The 16,700-nt window shown below is 35.1% G+C and overlaps 1 protein-coding gene and 1 pseudogene across 2 annotated transcripts; one reads left to right on the top strand and one right to left on the bottom strand.

Moving 5' to 3' along the window:
• Positions 1-423: 423 nt before the first annotated feature.
• Positions 424-1,316, bottom strand: LOC147486326 (transmembrane protein (DUF962)). Its single transcript, XM_086573454.1, has one exon. The coding sequence runs from the start codon at positions 1,055-1,057 to the stop codon at positions 713-715; it is 345 nt and encodes a 114-aa protein (XP_086429580.1). The 5' UTR covers positions 1,058-1,316; the 3' UTR covers positions 424-712.
• Positions 1,317-13,367: 12,051 nt separating this feature from the next.
• LOC147486325 (uncharacterized) lies at positions 13,368-15,265 on the top strand (annotated as a pseudogene). The gene is made up of 4 exons (XR_015202762.1): positions 13,368-13,391; positions 13,491-13,654; positions 14,065-14,124; positions 14,383-15,265. The product of XR_015202762.1 is annotated as an uncharacterized LOC147486325 (transcript).
• Positions 15,266-16,700: the final 1,435 nt, after the last annotated feature.

Raw genomic sequence — 16,700 nt, 5'->3', positions numbered from 1 at the left:
CCGTAAATGTCTGGCATATGTACAAGTCAAGAAACGCCCAATACTCGAATCCACCGTATGCTAAAACAACAGTGGTTTACAAATGCATTCTAGGCGTCTAGCTCAAGGGTAAGCAAGATATATATATATATATATATATATATATATATATATATATATATATATATATATAGTGACGGGTAAGCAAGATATCGAAAACCATACAGTTAAGCTATTCAGTTTTCTAAATATCCAAATGTAATCTACTTTTCCTGGTTTATAAATGTTCCTTCCCTCGCTTCACTCTAGAAGTTCTCTTCCCCACCTCAACAGTAAATATTTACCTTCAGCTATTGTAGAAAAGAGGGATAGAGCGATCAGTGATTAATCTATTTCCATTCTATGATTGTTAAAATTTATTAGAAGTGAACTAATCAATAATCATACAGCAGAGAATAAGTTTAATAAGATCCAACAAAGTCTAGTTCAAGAGCATTGTGTTTCAAAACTCGATCATTACACATTTACACATCATAACAAATAATCATGTACAGACGAAACTGAATTGAAATCAAGTAGATTAGACGCATAGTTATACAGAGAAACAAGCATAAAGATGAAATTTTTTGCAATTCAAAGCAAATCCCATATGACTATACGAGGCATATCTGAAACAAGTAAGTGTGAAGACTGTGAAGCAGACAATTATTGCTCGCCAAACCAATAAGAGTGATCAGAACACCTGCAAAGCCGGCCTCTTCCCAAGCCTTTTAATCTCCTGATCCATTTTCCCTGTAAGCATCAATCCAAACATCTTGTAATCACATAACAAAGACCAAAACGGATGCCCAAACGTTGCTGGAACGTTCCCTTCGACGAAAAAATGACTATACCAAGCAAATCCATAGCCAATTATTGGCACAAAGAACACAAACCACCACTTGAATAGTATTGAAAAGATTAAAATCACTAAAGATGCAAGTGTTCCAGCGAAATGCCAACGCCTTGTCAATGGTTTCGAGTGTTGGTTGACATAAAATGGCCAAAAGTCTTCCAAGCTTCTGAAATTATTATTCATGGTCTTATTGAAAAATAGCCAAGATCAAAATCTTAAGTTTGTTTCTGAGTATTGCTGTATTTCCCTATGAAGAAATATTGGTTTTTATTGTCCAAGCCTAGCTAGTTTTTATTTGTTGGTGATGTTTTCTATGTTTGTGGTGATGTATTCTAATGTTTGTGATGAGTGGGAGGTTGTTATTGTAGGTAATTCAGGTAGAGATTTTTTAGCTGTAGGATTTGTTTATTTTACCATTTGACATATGTGATGGAGAGAGAAGGAGGAATCAATATCATGTTGGTATGTCATATGTTTGAAAGAGACTTGAAAGCTTCATGGACAAGTTTTCAAACAAACAAAAACAAGTGGATCAGCATCACTTCCCTTCTCTACACTATAATATATATATATATATATATATATATATATATATATCTGTACACTGTATGATAGCCGAGTTTGTAGGAACCATAATCTCTTAATTTTAAGATTTTAGAACCACCTTCCTACGTTTATTTAAATTATATCTCTCCTATTTATTAATTACAATTGGCTCTCTGATCTCTATTAAAATTGAACCACCTCCTTCTTCAATAATTTTAGGATAGTCTTCTTAATTTAAAAAACTAAAATTTATGTATAGAATTGTATATCATTAAAGTCATTGAGGTTTCATCAGCAATGGAATAAGATCCAAAGTCTAGTTCGATACTGGAGGCATGTTCGATGTTACCCAAAAACGACGAAAAGATGAAGACCAATTTGAGGAATCCTTTTGAGACAAAGAATGGGGCATAAAATTTGGCGTGACTATTATCTATTGGAACGATGCTAAGAAATGTATTTTCTTAAAGAGGACGCCGCCTCTTCACATCCTGGCCGGATGGTAAACTAGAGTTTGCCATTTGTACATATATCTAGCTAAACCTTATGTTTGGTGTGCTATTGTTTTTCATGTTTAAGATGCTATAATTTTTTTTTAGAACAAGAAAAGGATTGAATATGTTTAGTGTGCTATTGAACATTTTCGTTTGTTTTTCAATAATATATTATGATCTTCAACTTCTTTGTTTTTGGTTCCAAAGAATCTATCCCTAATTTTGCTCCGCGGTTCTTAGGTACTTTCTCTTTTAATTATTGATCCTTCGAGGACTAAGCATCATTCTCGTTTGGGGTGTTTTAAACTTCAGAGCAAAAATTAGGCATCTTGTAGCCCTTTTGATATATTGTTTTATTTTTCATATTAATAATTGTACTTAATGACAAAGTCTTGTTTTCTTTTCAATGATGAAAATTGTCTAGAAATCTCACATTAGTATCCTAATTAGGATTTGTTTTAAGAAACTTTAGATAATTATGCAATAGTTTATACATCTTTTCATGAATATTCATATCTTCGAGTATCATCGATTGTACATAGCGGAAGTTTCGGAACAACGGTTAGTTACTTAAACTATAAATCTTGTGAGAATCTAACCAAAAGCCTTGACATGAGTGATTTGTGTGTGATGACACACTTGAGGAGAAATTTTCCGATTAGAGAAAATCACGATCTACTTACTTGATCACCACCCAAATCTTAAGCTTTTAATTTAGGCCTTCCTTCTTTGGATCGACATAGCTAAAAATTCTTACTGTTACAAATATTACCGCTAGTCACTCCAATAATGTGAACCTTTTCATCAAACCTTTCACTTTCACCACAAAAATTCCTTACCCATCTATTAAACCAAATAAAAGAACCTACCTAAGTGATGAGTATGAGAAATAGGATGAAATGTAGAAGAATAAAGAAAAAGACTTGTCCTAAATATAAGTCAATTACTTGCTTCAGGAAAGAAAAATAGAATCATGTTCTTAAGCCATATATATATATATATATATATATATATATATATATTGTTTATAAAAAAAAAAAAAAATCATCAGTATCAAGAGGCTTAAGAACAAGGTTGGAAAAACTTAGTTAGAAGAAGGAAAGGAAACAAGGATTTCTCTAGTGTAAATATATGAAGACCCTATTCTCTCATACTCGTAAATTTTGATTATCCATTTCCATTTTCTTGTACACTATCACCTAAGCCCCACAATACCTAATAAAGACCTCTAGCTCAATTAGGAGTAGGGTGGTGTGATAATAAGTAGTAGAGGTGATTGATCGACATCGGCTCCTCTGACTGTCATTGAGATGTGAGGAAACGTGTGCCCACTGCATACTGGAGTTAACAAAATCTGAGTGGTAAAATTTTGAGTGAAATTGTGTTTCGACAGATACCTGTGAGAACCCATTTAGGTACGCTCTCCAAGGAATCCAGAAACAACCCTGCTAGTACATTTCAATGAAAAGTTCACTGCATGCATGATCATATGTAGATGTTTTAATTGTTGAATACATATTAACTTGAGTTTCAAAGAAATCAATCCTCGTTCTCTGCTAAGGAGATGTATGGATATCTGAGATTAATTTAGGAAACGAAGTTTTACATCGAAGTCGTTGTAGTATAAATGAAGTTTGTGAGTATCTTTTCGGAAAACTCTCACGAGGCTATAACTCGTCCACTAGGGAATTCCTAGTGGTTTAAAGGCCTGTTGCATATGGTCAATGCAACCGCACTCTGCTAAACGAAATTAGTTTAGGACTACACATTTTTGGCCACTTAACTATTTTAATGTCTCTTCTTTGCTTGAGGACAAGCAAAATCTTTGTTTGGGGTAGTGTGATAAGCACCCAAAAGTGTATTATGAAACCCCATTGAGACATATAAATTTGGTTAATTATGTGTTTAATAATCATGAAATAAATATGTTTTCATACTTTTGCGGTATTTGCAGAAAAACATGGAAATATTGGTTAAACCTCGCGATAAAAGCACGAGGAACGGTGTATATATGAATTCTTCCAAATCCATACGTAAGCATCAAACTTCCAAAGCTCCTACCTCTCGAACCCGGGACTCGAATCGACAAAGAGAGTCTGCTTTCGGACAATCGTATGCGATGAACTCTACGATATCGCGGAAGTTGTAAAACTGCCCAAATACCGACCACCATCGGATGCATTATGGACCCACTATCTATGGGGCCACAAGATTGGATGAGTCATCAATCATGGAGCATGTCAAGACAAAAATAACAAATTATTGGTGCAAAGTTGACACCTTGCATGTAATAAATTAGATTAGGTGTTAATAGTGAAAAAAAAGGCAAGGTGTCACTTTGTTTTAATGTGGCGGATAAAAATGAATTAGTGTGGTTTGATGATTCACGTGGGAGGAAATGAGATTTCTCTCAAATGGAGAAGAAATTAGACAAGGGTGGCGGACACTCCATTTACTCCCTTGACTTATTTTCTTTACATGGTATTATTTTAGTTCCTTAGTGAAAAAAGGAGTAAGTTAGTTTTTAGTTTTGGGAAGAAGCTTGTAATAATTTTAATGGAGGAAACATTTGTTTTCTTCTAGAAAATAAATAGAAGTGAGTTTGATTGTTTATCTTCTTCCTTTTTCTCTCTTTCTTTGTTTCTCTAGTTTAAATTCCTTGTCTCAAGGATCATGAGCTAACTTCCCTTTTGGGGAGTTAATCCAACTCATGTGAGGGAAAAACAATTGTTGTTGGTTTGGTAGGTTTTTAGGAAGAACAACTAACTCTACATTCTATCCCAAAATGATAGTAGGTGTAGTGTCTAGTTAGGAATCAAGCAATGAGCTTAGAGATAAGTCATTGCTTGGTTTCACTTGCTAGCATGTATGAGCTCTTTAGTGAGCCAAACATGCTAGGGATCAAATCTTTTTTTTTCCATTAGGGACTTGTCTATGAGTCTAGGAAGAATCAATAAACCTTTTCAAATCAATAAACTAAATGTTAGTTTCACATGAGGAGGATTAACTCTCCACCTTTTTCTTAGTAATTTGTATTTTGTTTAAGTGCATGATTTCAAACTTTAATGTTTTTCTAAATGTTGTGTAGGAAAGAAAACCTAGTATTAGTATTATAACCTTACTCCTTAGTTCCCTTTATTGTAACAACCAATTTGTAGTTGTCCTAGACTTTAGGTTGGTTAGAATCTTTATTCCAACTCTACGAAATCGAAGATCGTGAGTAAGGACCTTGAGTTGCTTTTGCATCAATTTAGAGAGTTCAAACCTCTAAGTAGTAGTAAAGAAGCATATATCAAATGGCGCCGCTGCTGTTCTAAAGCCATAGGACTTGTGCTACAGATTGGAAGTTGTATCAAGGGGGAACCCCCATTCTCTTTCTTTCTTTCCTTTTCTTTCGTTCTTACGTTTTTGTTAATTTTTTCGGATTTTGTCTCGTAAACAACCTGTTCGCTCACGGATTTTACGTTCCACTTCCAGGTACCAAAAGTTAAGACTGGGAAAGCTAACTGCGGGCGATTATAAGACTTCTGTAAAAATTTGAACTTATTCTGAATTATTACTTGACACGCGTGCGCGTGTGTAGAGTCAGCGTCTTGTGAGTGTGACCAGCGTTCGCGAAGTCAAATTGCTTTTTTTGTCTTGCCCCTGCTCAACCACCCGATATCTCCCGATCTACCTTGATCCATTTCCGGCCTAAATATCCGCCCTCAGACGAAAAAATTCGATAATCCTTTGGGATTAATCTCGTCGGCAATTGAATTGAAACGCTTGATTCAAGGGGACGAAAAAGCGAAAAGCTTCTGAGTTCCAAAATTTCAGTATTATTGTAATTTTTTTTTTTTATGTTTTTTTCTGCATGTATGCCATGTATATAGTATTAGGAAAAATTTATGGATTATTATTTAAGTTTTAGCCTAGAATTATGCATGAATCAAGTTCGTACACCGGTAAATATTTATATACGATTATACGGACATGAATTGCATATTAATGTATATTTACATATTAATGGTACTGTTTTGCATGGGTATATGTCTTTCTACGTATAAATGTTTCTTGTTACATGTTTAATATTTCTCTACGTATACGTATACGGTATTGTCTAATAAGTCGATTTTGTCAAGAAAGAGGAGAACATTCCAACGAGGGTTAAAATCTGAGTTGGGTAATTGTTTCTAAACCCTACGGGGTAAATACTCAACTCAGTTGAACCAAGACATCGCGCCAGGTGGAATCATTCTTGTAAAAAGAAGGGTGCATGGTAGGGAAGGATTTTTATTTAAAACCTGGAGTGATGATGTACATGTATGTCCATATTCAAGGCCCAGAATGGCATTACCCACTAATGTAATATTGGATTCTAATATTCATATATATATTGTGAAAATATTACTTTGGTTTTTTCAACTTGGTAAAAAATTGTGGAAATATAAATATTGAAGAAGAAAAAAAAATGGTATTATACTCAAAATAAATATTTTAGATGAGATACTATGTGCATATATTATTGTAACTATATATGGTTTAAAATCATGAAAGGTTTAAAGTCATGAAAGGTTTAAAACATATAGTAAATAATTTATAGTTCTCTGAACTACTACAATTTGAAAACAATTAGTAATTTCCAAGATTACATCAAACAAAACCATAAAATCATAAAAGATTTAAAATCTATACAAAGTAATAACAAATTCAGAATTTTCCAAACTATTTAAATTTGGAGAAAATTGAAAAAAAAAATGGTTCCAACATTACTTCAAAGAAAATCCTAAATTTCATAAAAGGTTTAAACTTTAAACTCTACACAAAGTATGTGATAAATAATTTACGATTTTCTTAACTAACATATTGATAAAATTGATTAGTTCCAACATTACATCAAACAAAACCCTAAGTCATGACAAATTCAAAATCCATATATACAATAACATAATAATAATAAAAAACAAAATTAGGGTATGATGAACTTGTAAGATTTGGGGGAAAAAAATAGTGAAAAGGGTTCTAATATTACAACCGAAATGAAATACTAAAAATCTATACGGAATAACAAAAAGTTAAGAGTTTTATAAACTAAATGAATTTGGTGAAAAAAATTGAAAAGTTGATTGGTTTATGCATATACGATTAAAGATGATTGACAAAAGTAGGTTGGCTTAAGAGTTGAAATGCAATTAAAGATGATCACATGTATGCTTCATACATCCGTGGAAAAGTTGGTTTAAGAAATTTTATAATTAGGGGTTGGCAGTATATTAGGTTTTCAGAATTTAGGTTAGACCTTAGGAATTGTATGATAATGTGTACGTATATACCGCTACCACTAAAAAATCAAACACATAGTTGGTTGAATAATTTGATAGAATTAATTACACTAACCTCACTCTTCTTTTTTGAAGATAAAGTGTTAGAATAACCTAATGCCCTAAAACTTTAATGATCGTCAGTAATTTTAGATTACACTAATACTTTTCCAAGTGAAAAAAAAAAGAAAAAAGTGTAGCAACTCAGATTTTAGGGTGGTATAAGTGTTGTGTCATTTAAAAGGCTTTGGGCCGTTAGTCCAGACAACCTCAAGGGCCTAAAATAGCCAGAAGTCCACTACAGTACTAATTTCGTGATCCGGACTCTTAAAATGGACACGTATGCAAAAATCAGTGTCAATTTGTTTGGAATGATGTGATATTAACGACGTTCAAGGTATTCACGGTGTCGATAGCAGCAGTAGGTGATGTTGAAGGTAATATAGAGTTGTTTACCTTTAAGTTGTTGCATGCATTTGGGTTGAATTAAAGTGATTGTGTTTGTTTTTGGAGTGAATAATCTTTGGTGGAAAGGTATTAAATAAAATTGAACTCCACTTGTTATAATCTACTTAATTATTTTCAGCTGGAGTATCCTTTGTATTTAGCACTGTTCTTAAGCTTTAGTTTCTGAAGAATGAATTGAATTTTAATTTCTGTTATCTCAAAAAATACAAAGCTACAAGTATTTATACAAGCTTCTCTAATCAATCTAGCTAGCCTCACTGTATACAGTTGTCACAACTAACTTACTACTGACAGCTCAGCATATAAACTTATACTCTTGTACCCTCTCTCAACCTCAAGTGCAGAAGAAGATGAAGTTTAAGAACTTTAATACTCTGCGTTACCCTTTCTCACTTTGATGTTGCCTCACTGACAACTTGTAATTCAGACTCGCTCGAAGATCTTGCAACAGTTGATTGTTTCTTAGTTGACCATGCTATAGGGCAGCTTCCCAGAAATACCTCCCATCAGATGGTGATCCAGCCCAGTCTGCATCTGAGTAGGCAGTGAGAGACATGACCTTTAGTGAAACATACACCACGATTTAAAGTACCCTTGACATATCTCAATATCCTTTTGACTGCAGAGAAGTGTGGAGTTCTAGGAGAGTGCATATACTGCGATACTTGATTCATAGAGTGTCAGGTCCTCAAATAATTCACCAGAAGTAGAGTCTAACTTAGTTCCAGTAGTACAGGTCTGGAAATAGTTTTGGCTCCCTCCAGGTTTGCCTATTGTAACAATTCAAGTGCATATTTAGATTGACACAGGAAGAGTTGCTTTGATGATCTGTGAACTTCAAGACCCAGGAAAAAGTGAAGATCACCAAGGTTTCATGGGAAACTTTTGACTAAGATGAGAAATGACATTTTGAATGAGAGAAGATGAATTTCCTGTGATGATAATATCATCAACATAGACAAGGATAATGACAATGTGAGAGCGAGCTGTCATTACAAACAAAGAAGTATTAGCCTTGGACATTTTAAAGTTGAGATCAACTAGACCTTGAACTATCTCGGAGTACCAAGCCCTAGGAGCTTGCTTCAAACCATATAAAGGCTTTTGAAGTTTACGAACGTGATTTGGTTTAGTAGGATTGACGAAAGGGGGTTGAAGCATATAAACGGTTTCTTTTAAATGGCCATGAAGAAAGGCATTACTCACATAAAGTGGCTTGATAGTCCAGTCATGTTGAAAAGCAAGGGCAAGAACAATTCTAATGGTTGCTGGTTTGACAACAGGGCTAAAAATGCCGGTAAAATCAACACCCGGTTGTTGGTGAAAGCCTTTGGCAACAAGCCTAGCTTTGTGCTTATCCAGAGAACCATCAACCTTTAGTTTGAGTCTAAACACCCATTTAGACCCTATAAGATTATATTCAGATGAGTAAGGTACTAAAATCCAAGTACCATTTCTTTGTAAAGCATTAAACTCTTTAATAATAGCCTTTCTCCAATTTTCATCTTTTACTGCTTGAGTATAACAAGTGGGTGTTATGGGAATATTTGCAAGAGAAGAATGGAGTGCTTCAATAGGATGTTTGGTGGCAAAGAATTGTTTACGCTTGAAAATTCCATTTTTGGATGGGTGAGATTATGTTCTTGAATGACAGTTCTGGATCTTGTATTCATAGGATGAGATTGATATTGGTGTTGTGAACGAATTAAAGGATGAGATGGTTGAGATGTATGATGTTGATTAGGTTGTAATTGAGTGGGAGAGGAAATTGAGTTTGAACGAAATGGAGAACTTGACTGAGTTTCAGAGTGAACTTGAGAAGTTGAGTTTGACGATCAAGATGAAGTATGAGAATTAGAACTGTGTGGTGCAGGTGATGTAGGAGGAGGAGGAGGAGAAGATGTGATAGTTTGAAAAATTGAGTCAAACCTTGGAACAAGAGTATCGTTGGACTGAGATATAGAAGATTGTGAAGAAGTTGAAGGCTGGTGTTTAAAAGGAAAGTTTTTCTCATCAAATATGACATGCCTAGAGATATACACTCTATGGTATTAGGATCCTAGCACCTATATCCAGTATGATTTAAACTATAACCAATAAAAATACAAAGTTTACTTCTAGGTTGTACTTTATTGGAAGTGTAAGGTCTAAGCCATGAGAAACATGCACAACCACAGGCTTTAAGAAATTTATAGGTAGGCGCTTGGTGGAAGAGAAGTCCCAAGGAGAGATGTACTTTAAGGCTTTAGTAGGAAGTCTATTAATAAGAAAGACAGAGGTTTGAAAGACATCCTCCCAAAATTTTATAGGTAAACCACTTTGAGAATTAAGAGTTCTAGATAAATAAACTACATGCCTATGCTTTCTTTCAGCAACCCCATTTTGGTCTGGGGTGTGAGCACAAGAGAATTGATAGGTAATACCTTGTTGACTGAGAAAGTTTTCCAAAAGATTACTCATGGATTCTCCTCCTTGATCAGTGCTAAGAATTTTAATAGGAAAGTTGAGAAGTTTCTCAATGGTGTTTTTGAATTTAATGAAAATGTAATAGAAATCAGATTTTTTAACAAGAGGATAAAACCAACAATATTTAGAGTAATCATCAACAAAAGAGACGTAATATTGAAACCATTGTACAGAAGATATAGGAGCTGGACCCCAAAGATCACACAGTGAATAAGATGTTTACATCACAATACTTTGAAGTAGACAACACAAATGGCAATTTCTTGCTTTTGCCTAATTGATAAGAATTACAAAAATCAGAAGTAATAGTACCTTGTATAGGTAAACTATGCTTAGAGACAATTTTATTTAGAACAGTAAGAGATGGATGTCCTAATCTAGAATGCCATACAGATGATGATGCCTTTTCACCAATGTATGCTGAAGGAGCAGTGGCAGAGTGGGTCGATGGTGATTGTATGATAGGATGTTGTTGAGAATTGGAGATCAGCTGAAGAGGATATAAACCATCCTTATGAAACTTGGACAGAACTACCAGTATGAAGAATTGGTAAGGACTTACCATTGCCCACAGTAACCTTATCCGTCCTTGATAGCCAGCATGAACCGACAGATTAGATAGATCAGATGTCACATGATTGGTTGCTCCAGTATCAGCATGCCAATTTGTTGGGTGGGATGAAGAAGACTCCCCTCAATAGTAGGTGCCTTGGTTTCCAGACTGCCCTTGATAGAAGTTGGCTTGATTTCTAGCAAAATAACCAGTGTGTGATACTGTGATGCATGATTTCCTTGACTTGCAGCAAAGTACCCAGCATATGAAGTAGAACTTGTATCACCATATGTAGAACCCATACTTTGTGCATAACCTTCTCTTTCAGCTCACATAGCAGCCAGTTTTTGAGGTGGAATTCTTCCACCAATTTTTTTTTGTTAATAGCCAATAGCCAAGTGTCCAATTTTGTTACAGATTTGACATATTCGTCTTTGACTACCATTGACATTCCCATTGTATGCACCATGATTTCCAGATTTATAGTCTGAAGTGGAAGCATTTCCATTTCCATTGTTGTTACCATTGTACTTTGATCTGCCTCTTCCACGACCTCTGTGCTGAAAGTGATCATTCCCTCATTGTTGAACATTTCCTCTGGGTGAGTTATTGTTGCCATAAAAGTGATGTGCATTGATAGCGGCAAATGCTTGAATGTTGGAGTTTGTATACAGCAGAGCTCTCTGAGCTTGTTCAATAGCAATTTCTTCACTGAGAAGTAAATTGTATAACTCATCCATGGAAATTGAGTTAGCACGAACTCTAACTGAGGTTGCAAATGGTCCATATTCAGCTGGTAACCCTTTGAGTATATAGACAAGTAGATCACTATCATGAACAGGAATTTCAGTTGCTGCCAACATATCACATAAGCGTCTAATCCTCTGAGGATATTCAGCCATAGAAAGAGTTCCTTTACTTCGATTCTGTAAACCTTGTCATAATTGAACTTGATGTGTTACTGAAAGATGAGCTAATCGCTTCTCAAGAGTCAACCAAAGTTCTCTTGAAGTCTTAGTCTCTTAGAGCCAATGACATAAGGGAGAATTGGTTCAGAGAGAGTGGCATGTATCCATATCATGAGTGTCTTATCTGTTTTGATCTATGCGGAGTAATTTGGATTAATTGTTGTGGCAAGTTGACCAGATTCATCTCGAGTAAACTTTTCTGGACACGGATTTGTTCCATCAACATAACTTGTAATATCAAAGGAAATGAGGACAGGTTCAAAGAGATTTCTCCATAAGATGTAGTTATCTTTGGTCAGTTTCGTCGGAACAAAATTGGAGATATTGATTATTAGGGAAAAAATAGACTCTTTTGTGGTCATTTTGATCAGAAACTATGTGAGAATTGAATCAATTACTGGAAAAATCTTCTTTGAGTGAGATGATACGAGAATTATCAAATTGATAATAGCAAATAATGAATCAGTGATTAATAACAATGAAAGACAACTAAAAGAAGTTTGAGATTGAATTGAAACAAGAAAATTTGATGAAATTGAAAAGAGATTATCAACCCTAATAATCGAAAAATGAGTATTGAGCAGAGATTGAATTAGAAGATATTGATTGGATTGAAGAACTTATCTTTGATCTCGTTTTCGATTGCAGAAGCTTTGGATCTTTGATGAAGAGAAGTTTATCTCTAGTAGTTTCTGAAGAATGAATTAATCTGTTATCTCAAAAATAGAAAGTTACAAGTATTTATACAAGCTTCTCTAACTATCCTAACTGTATACAGTTGTCACAACTCAACTAACTTGCTACAGACGCAAATTTTTTAAGTTCAAAGGAAATAGCAAACTCTTTTTTTGTTTTTCCTCCATAAAAACTGAAATTTGACATCTATCTCAAATTTCAGACTGACTTTTACAATTTTGACCTCTTTTATTAGTCCCAACTAAAAAAACCAACTATCAACAAAAAAAACTACGTACTAACTTAGTTACCAAAAGAGTAGTGAGTTAATCAAAATAACTAAAATTCATCCGAAATCTACAAAATTCTAATTAAAAGTGAGATGAATTTCTGGAGAGACCAAAACAATGTGGAAAACATCAACTTCAAAAACGGAATAAATGTATGTTGATTACAACTAATTTCAATACAGCTTTAACAATTTAAAATGCATCTCTGATAATTTTGAATAACATGTTTAAGCTTGATGTAATTCAAATTGTGAAATTGTGAAAGGACAAATGGTTTTTTTTTATAAGACAATTGTATTATTTGATTGCAGTACATCTTGGAGCAATACACACGCACCCTTGCCTGATGAGTGGCCTCGATTGACGCACACACGTACAGCCTGCGCACATTAGATTTTTGTATTATTTATTTGTAGAAGAAATTGGCAGTTACAAATAAAAGGGTAAAAAAGAGAAATAAGAAGTTTTAAAAACAATTAATACACCCAAAAAGTGACGTGTTGCTAAAATTGGAGTAGAATCAAAAGATAATATTGGTCTTTCTCTAAACAAAAAACAAACTAAAGAAAGTGTCTAGAGCCCAATTTCTAGATAAACTTATACTCTTTTAAAACTAGCTTTAGTTTTGACGAAAGTCAGAGCATGAGATTGAGAAAGTGGAATCTTGAAATGTTGATATGTATATCACTGCTGGACTGACATTAAAAAATTCAATTCTATCTCATAATAGATGTTTTTGTTTTGGTGTTTGAATGTATAGATAAAGAAGGTGCTTTTTATTTAAGAAACTCTGTCGTGTGGTGAAGCTTTGGTTGATGTGTATTTGCACTAATGGGAGGTTTTTATTGTGTAGGTTGTGGATGTTCACCTTGTGGATCCTTGGACAAGAGAGACACGTGGCTTTGGATTTGTTACTATGCCTCAAGTATTTGGGTCAATCGATTCTTGAAGGTCGTGTGATTACTCTGGAGAAGGTAGTATACAGCGTCTCAGATGTGTTCTCGCATCGCCAGCTAGGTTAGGTTACAATAATTTTTTTTTTCAAGTACTTCCATAGTACTGCACAATGATTTTTTATTTTTAGTATTGCCTCAATTGAGTTTGAAAAATGTTTGTTGTTTTTGCCTGAAGTGTTTTTGGCAGCAGGGTGGCTGTATGTGGCAGCTCTTCATCAAACTTCAAAAGTCTAACCACAACCTAAACAAATCAAATCAAATTCATCAAGCCAGAGGGTTGTATGCCCTACATTCTTCTTCAAGCTTTACTTATATGTTGTTTCTTTGTTATCTTGATTTTGTAGACTGGACTATTATGCTTGTTATGTTTCCTGAAAGTTATTGGAGCTCCTATTCGTTTCTATTGGTGCTTAGTTGACGTGGTTTTCATTTCCAATCATTTAATGCGGTTTTGGATTTTTTAACTTTCAGGCAAGGAGGCGAAGAAGACTCCAACCCCAGGAAGATATCTAGGTTTGAAATCAATTCATGGTATGAGCTTGTGTCCTCAAATCGCTTTTTATTTTTTCAATAATGACATTGCAAATAAGTGGGGCTTCTGTTCTTTTACTTTAAATCCTTGAGGTCTTTGTGGTGTAGTGTCAATCTTTGTAGCCAACCTCATGTGCTTATGAGGAAAAAAACTCCAAAAGCTCACAACATTTTATCTAATCTGGCTGTAAAGACATTGATTTTGTTGAAGCAACTTATTTGTATGTTTTATCATGCTTAAATATTTTCATCATCCAGTGCGCCACAGGTCCCCGAGTTACTTTTCTTATAGCAGAAGGCATAGGAGCTCTTCCGACGAGTCATCTGAGAAAGAGAGGGACAGATCCTATTCTCCCTATTATGTCAGGGCCAGATATTATTCAAGGTCTCTTTCACCCTATAGTAGATCACCAGTGTCTAGGCTGGAGAGATCATACACTCCATACTACAGATCATCGTCCCGAATTCCCGATATGATCAGTCTGTTTCTCCTTATTACCGGAACTGTGATCGTTCTTATTCACCTGACTACAAGAAGCGATCATTCTTACTCTCCTTATTTTGGAGGACGGGAGAGGTCTTATTCACCTTATGATAGAAGGGGCGATCATTCTATTTCACCTAATGATAGCCGGTCAAGGAACCGTTCAGTTTCAAAGAGTGTGACCCCAAGGTCTAGGAGGAGTTCAAGAAAAAACTACTCACGTGGTGCAACTCCGAGGCCAAAAAGCAGGAGGTACTCTACCAGGAGCCCAAGTGTGAGCCATAGTCCAAGCTACTCTACCAGGAGGCGATGCTAGAAGCCCAAGTGTGAGCTCAGTTTCCAGATCCGTGTCAAGGTCAAGGGGCTCTAGGTCTTTTACACCTTCATTGTGAACTGGGATACACTTGGTTTGTGTCAGATCACTGGGATACACTTGGTTTGTGTCAGATCAGCGTCTAATATTGCTGCAGACTTGTTTGTTGAACGCTTGGAAGTCTTTCGTCTTGTAATTTACTAGTTACCAATTAGAAATCTGTTGCTACTTTGGATATGTAATGAGTTTGCTAGTAACCCGGATGATTGGTATAGGCGAGGCTTGCACAAGAATATTTGTTTAGACTTGCACATGCTAAATTATAATGACCCAACTTCTCTTCACAGCGCAGGCCTATCTATCTATCTATCTATATATATATATAAAAGCTCGCACCTTACCTCTCTCCTCACCATATGGCTCTATTTTTCAAACCGTGTATTCTCATTCACTCCTAAAAAATAGGCAACTCTATATATTAGTTTGACCTCCCTAGATTTGCTACTTTCTCCTTCTTTTATTCTTTATTTATTTGGTTCTCTTAATATCTTTTAAAACGAATTCTAATAAAATAAAAGTCTTAAAAACTACTAAACCAAATTCTTAAAATACTATACGAAATACTATATGAAGATGAAGATATCAAAGTTTGCCAAAAGAGATCACCATCCGTTGTCTGCTATGTAACACTCTCATTACCATGTACACAAACTGTTTGGATCTCTGTTTAACATTCAATATCTTTGACGAGATGACTAGCAATCTGATTCAGTTTCTTGGAATGCAATTCTAACATCATGTATGCGTCCACAAAAATGACCAAAACCAATGATGCTTTTGTGCGATTCCTAAAACTAATGCATACTTATGAATATAAGATTGATCATATAACACCGGCAAATGTGTGGTGTTTAAAACTCGCTTGCAACATGTCAAAAATTTATCGGTGGGGATGTAGAGGTTGCAAAGCATGCAAGATGATGAACTGGTATCGAACAAACCACCTCGGAATGGATGATCGAAAGGATTAGAAGAAAATGCTAATGCCGCATGGATTTAGATTTTGCTCAATGCTTCTTCTCTTAAGATAATACATAACTTCGAAAAGCCTTCAACTCTAGCCTTGAACTACTTGAATGCTTTGAAACAACGGATTTCCTGCCGATCGGTTGAATGCAGATTCCCGGTTGCAACTAAGTCACAATGCGCCAGATAAGTGTATGGAAACGGATCCGTCCGATTCAAAGATCTCATGTGTTACTTCGGCAACATCCTTGCATCGACAGTGGCCGGGGTGAGGTCGCCCCGAGTAAGGAGATTAATGCGAGTCCTAAGTTACCGAAGTTTCACCTCAAACAAATGATCAACACAATAACATACCCAATAGTACTTCATAGATTAGTAAGTATATATGGATCTAAAACAAGTTCACTTACATGAAACAGAAGTTGTTATCAATCAAAGACATCCTAACTCAGTCTACATTATCGATGCAAGTATTATATGGTATTGTCATCGAATGGGAAGATTTGTAAGTACTATTCTCCATACACAAAAATGCTCACAGTAATTATGTTCAACTAAGAACAGGGAACCCCCCCAAATTAAGTAGGAACACTTTAGTAGGATATCTGATGGCATCAATAATGGAGGAAGGGAGCTTTATAGTTTGGAACTTCTCATCACAGAGGTCAAGGACAAAATCAGCATTTCGTCCAACTTTCGAGAATCCTTTTCTGCTGTAATGGTTCTTGGCACAGTCGGGCATCAACCCTTTGA

Source organism: Coptis chinensis, chromosome 7 (assembly GCF_015680905.1).
Source record: "Coptis chinensis isolate HL-2020 chromosome 7, ASM1568090v1, whole genome shotgun sequence".
Lineage (NCBI taxonomy): Eukaryota > Viridiplantae > Streptophyta > Magnoliopsida > Ranunculales > Ranunculaceae > Coptis > Coptis chinensis.
The sequence above is the reverse complement of the archived record's forward strand: the minus strand, read 5'-3'. Positions and strand labels throughout refer to the sequence as shown.